Here is a 4402-nt window from a genome sequence, read left to right on the forward strand (position 1 = left end):
GATGTGGGCGTAGCTCGCAAGAGCAGCAAATATTGCCAATCCCCAGTTTCCCGTTGAGAAGGGGGTGGTGAGTCGCCTTCTTGAACTACTGCAGTCCGTGTGGTGAAGGTATTCCCACAATGTTGTTCGGTAAGGAGTTCCAGGATTATGACCCAGCAACGATGAATATATCTGAGTCAGGATGATGTGTGACTTGGAGGGGAACTTGGATGTGATGGTGCTCCCATACAACAGCTGCCCTTGTCCTTCTAGGTGGTGGAGGTTGCAGGTTTTGGAGGTTCTATCAAAGTTCTGGTCGAGTTGCAGATGTATAAAGTTCCTTTCCTTCGGCTCCTCCCCCTCCCACTCCCACCTCTCTCTCTCTCTCTCTCTCCTCCCATAGAGGCCAGAGTCTTGTGTAGGCCCAGACCAGGTGGTGGATTCCCTTCCCTGAAGGACATTAGTGAACCAGTTGGGTTTTTATGACAATCCGGCAGCTTTCATGGTCACTTTTTTCGAGTGCCAGCCCCACAAATGACCAGATTCACTGAGCTCAATTTCACAACCTGCCTTTGTTTTCTTGTGGGTTGTCTCTCACGCTCCCTGTTTTAAATTAATTTTACAGGGCACTGGAAGGGGAGGATTTACAGACAGGAAGCTCAAACCAAACATCACTTCAAGATCTGACAGAGTCACTCGACTCATCGGATCTGAATATCACCGGCCTCTGAACATGGAAGCAAAAAGCACCGTTCACAGTGGGGAGAAACCGTACACGTGTTCTATGTGTGGACGAGGCTTCAACCATTCCTCTGGCCTATCGAGACACAAGCGCATTCACACCGGGGAGAGGCCGTTCACCTGCTCTGAGTGTGGGAAGGGATTCACTGATTCATCCAACCTGCTGACACACCAGCGTGTTCACACTCGGGAGAGGCCGTTCACCTGCTCTGAGTGTGGGAAGGGATTCACTAATTCATCCAACTTGCTGACACACCAGCGTGTTCACACCGGGGAGAGGCCGTTCACCTGCTTTGAGTGTGGGAAGGGATTCACTGATTCATCCACCCTGCTGAATCACCAGCGAGTTCACACTGAGGAGAGACCTTTTAACTGCTCGGACTGTGGGAAGTGCTATAAAGGTTCCGGGGAACTGATACGCCATCAACGTGTTCACACTGGGGAGAGACCGTTCACCTGCTCTCACTGCGGGACTGGTTTCAGGCGATCATCTGAGCTCATGGTACACCAGCGCACTCACACTGCGGAGATGCCGTTCAGGTGCTCTCACTGCGGGACTGGGTTCAGGCAGTCATCTGCGCTCACTGTCCACCAGCGCACTCACACTGGGGAGAGGCCGTTCACCTGCTCCATGTGTGGGAAGGGATTCACTCAGTCATCCCACCTGCTGAGACACCAGCGAGTTCACACTCGGGAGAGCCCGTTCACCTGCTCTGAGTGTGGGAAGGGATTCATTCGCTCATCCACCCTGCTGAGACACCAGCGAGTTCACACTCGGGAGAGCCCGTTCACCTGCTCTGAGTGTGGGAAGGGATTCACTCAGTCATCCAACCTGCTGAGACACCAGCGAGTTCACACTGGGGAGAGGCCGTTCACTTGCTCAGTGTGTGGGAAGGGATTCAATCGTTCATCCAACCTGCTGAGACACCAGCGAGTTCACAAGTGACTGCAGGGGTTGGATTCTGTTGTTGCTGCTGTTAATCACATCCAGGACTGAACCATGTTCATTCTGACAGTTGGGGATTGTTTCTGCTGATGTTAAACTCCAGCCCAGTTCCCGGAGTTATTAATATGCTGGATAGATGTCAAATAAATGAACTTTGTTTTAAACACATTGTTGTAGATTTTTGTCTTTCCCACCTGAGTGTTTAGCATCACCTGGCTGGAGCTCAGAAAGGACAATCTGGGGGAGGATCGTACGGTGGGAACAGAACTCCAGCCTGGACACAGTCCTTCAGGTCCACACTGAGGGGAAACGGCACTTGGTCTTTCTTGTCTCTCTTCACTGACAGCAAAGTTGCCATGCGGGTTAATCTCGAGGTGTGTGAGAAACGTATCCCAGCCGCTCTCTGCCATGGTTCAGAGCTCCTAGGCACGGAACAGAAGGTTCCTTTAGGAATGTACCCCAGTCCTTTTTTTTTAATGGCCTTATTAACCTGTGTTGCTACTTTTAGTGATTTGTGTATCTGTATCCCTGGATCCCTCTGCTCCTACAGCCCATTTAGACTCTTGGGGGAAATTCGGTGGCACCCCCTTTGGGTCGCTAACGTCACCGGAGCTAATTTTAGCCCCCCGAAAAAGTTAGCGCCCCTGCGCATTAAATTCAGTGGTAGCGCCCCAGGCAGGAGGCGGGGTGCAACTGGAGGCACTCCCCTCCCTCTTGAGGGGCTACCAGTGAATTTCACGGTGCTTTGTGTAACAGCGCCATGCCCGTCGGCACATAGCACCGCGTCATAGCAGACCTCCCTCCCTGATTAAAGCAGAGGGGCCTAGCACTGTGCACACCGGGGCCCTGCTGGACCACCAGGGAGCAGGGTGTCAGATCAAGAGGAACACCGGGCTGAGCAATCATGGCCAACACCCCGAAGAAGAAAGGGGAAGGGGGCAGGTGCTGGCAGTCGGCCAAAATAAAAATTTGCCGCCCGACAACTGCCCTTTAACTGGTGTCGCCGCGGCTGCAGGAACGACCCCTGACCCTGTCTGACATATCGTCCGGCGATAGGTCAGGGGTCGCAACGCAAGGTTGCAGCCGGGGTGCTGTGCATGGCGATGATATCATTGCCGGCGGTGCAGTGCCGCGGGGAGCTACGGACTACCTCCGCCACTAACCTCCCGCTGAATATCGCGGGAGGCACAAAGCAACCCAATTTCACCCCCTTGTTGTCCAAGTAGTGTGTGGCCTCCTTATTCTTCCCACCAAAACACCACCTCACACTGATCTATAGTGAAATTGATTAACACACCACCTCCCACTGATCTATAGTGAAATTCATTAACACACCACCTCACACTGATCTATAGTGACATTCATTAACACACCACCTCACACTGATCTATAGTGAAATTCATTGTGCCAATTACACGCCCATTCTGAAATTTATTAATGTCTTCTTGCATTTTGTCTTCCTCAGTATTAACTCTACCTCCCAATTTGGTGTCATCGACAAATTTTGAAATTGTACCTCTGATTCCCAAGTCCAAATCGTTTATGTAAATGGTGAACAATAGTGATCCCAGCGCCGATCCCTGTGGAACACCACTTCCCACCTGTTGCCAGTCTGGGTAGCTACTCCCAACCCCTACTCTCTGTTTTGTAACCAGCTTGCTATCCGTAAACAGTATGTAAGATCGACAAGATGACCAAGGTCAGGCCGTGTGGAGTGAAGGGCCAGGGAGCAGAATGGATGAAAAGATGGCTACAAAACAGAAATCAGAGGGTTGGAGTTAAGGGAAGTTTGTTGCGATCTTTCCATCCATTCTGCTGCCTGGCCCTTGACTCCACACGGCCTGACCGTGGTCATCTTGTAGACCGTACATACTGCAGACTCAGTGAACCAGTGGTGGAGGGGGTGGATATTGTGTCCTGTGGCAGGGGCGCTGATGAAGTGGATTTCTCTGTGAGTTTTGAGGCATCGCTAGTGGCGTTTTTCACCTCTTTCCACTTTAAAAAAAAACCTTGCTGCCAGTTTATTAAAGCCATTAACAGCCGCTCAGGTTGGACACACCAATATATGAGGCCTTGTTTCCCTCAATGACAGACCTGAACCCGAGTTAGAAAACATTTAGTAATTAAACCAGACTGGGCGGGGCCTGAGGTGCGAGTTAGTGACGGAAAATTGGTGGCCAGCGTACTTCACACCAGGGCTGAGGATCCGGGGACTCGGGTTTCTGTGTCATTTATTGATTAATTTTGTTTATTGCCCAATCTCAATCAGACTGGCGGGTCATCTCGCTGTCTGACGGAGGTGAGGGTCCCCAGTGGAGGGCTCTCTATGCGGGAGTCCTGCCCTGCATCATTGGGGATCTGGGGTGGAGACTGTTGCAGGGAGCTGTCGTGTGCAACAGTTTCTAAGCTCCATTCCGGACTCCAAGGTCAGATGTATTTTTTGCAGCCTAGAGGACTCCACGGGCCGTGTATATATTCAGTGTGAGAGGTTGCAGCCCCTGGATAGTTACCTGAAGGGGCTGCTCCTCAACTCTTGGTTACACTTTAGCCCCACGCTCCTAATCTTTGGCCGCCCAGTGCGGAGGGGGGGTGGGTAAGTCGCAGGATCTTTCCTGGACCTGCTCTTGGGCCTGGTGAAAACAGCAATTTGTAGGTCCAGGATGGGCGGGGCCCATGGGGTGGGGTCACTCTGGCTGCCTGCCCCTCTCCCGTGGTCTTGTCCATTCCTGGGTGGCC

General features: G+C 52.0%; 1 protein-coding gene across 1 annotated transcript; it reads left to right on the top strand.

The window, feature by feature from the left end:
• The first annotated feature begins 608 nt into the window (after positions 1-608).
• Positions 609-1832, top strand: LOC147092004 (uncharacterized). Its single transcript, XM_085976963.1, has one exon. It carries the CDS (start codon positions 713-715, stop codon positions 1664-1666), a length of 954 nt encoding a protein of 317 aa, XP_085833089.1. The 5' UTR covers positions 609-712; the 3' UTR covers positions 1667-1832.
• The last annotated feature ends 2570 nt before the right edge of the window (positions 1833-4402 follow it).

The sequence above is a fragment of the Somniosus microcephalus genome, unplaced genomic scaffold, assembly GCF_052327205.1.
Source record: "Somniosus microcephalus isolate GS21.2 unplaced genomic scaffold, FLI_Smic_1.0 unresolved_chr3, whole genome shotgun sequence".
In the NCBI taxonomy this organism is placed as follows: domain Eukaryota; kingdom Metazoa; phylum Chordata; class Chondrichthyes; order Squaliformes; family Somniosidae; genus Somniosus; species Somniosus microcephalus.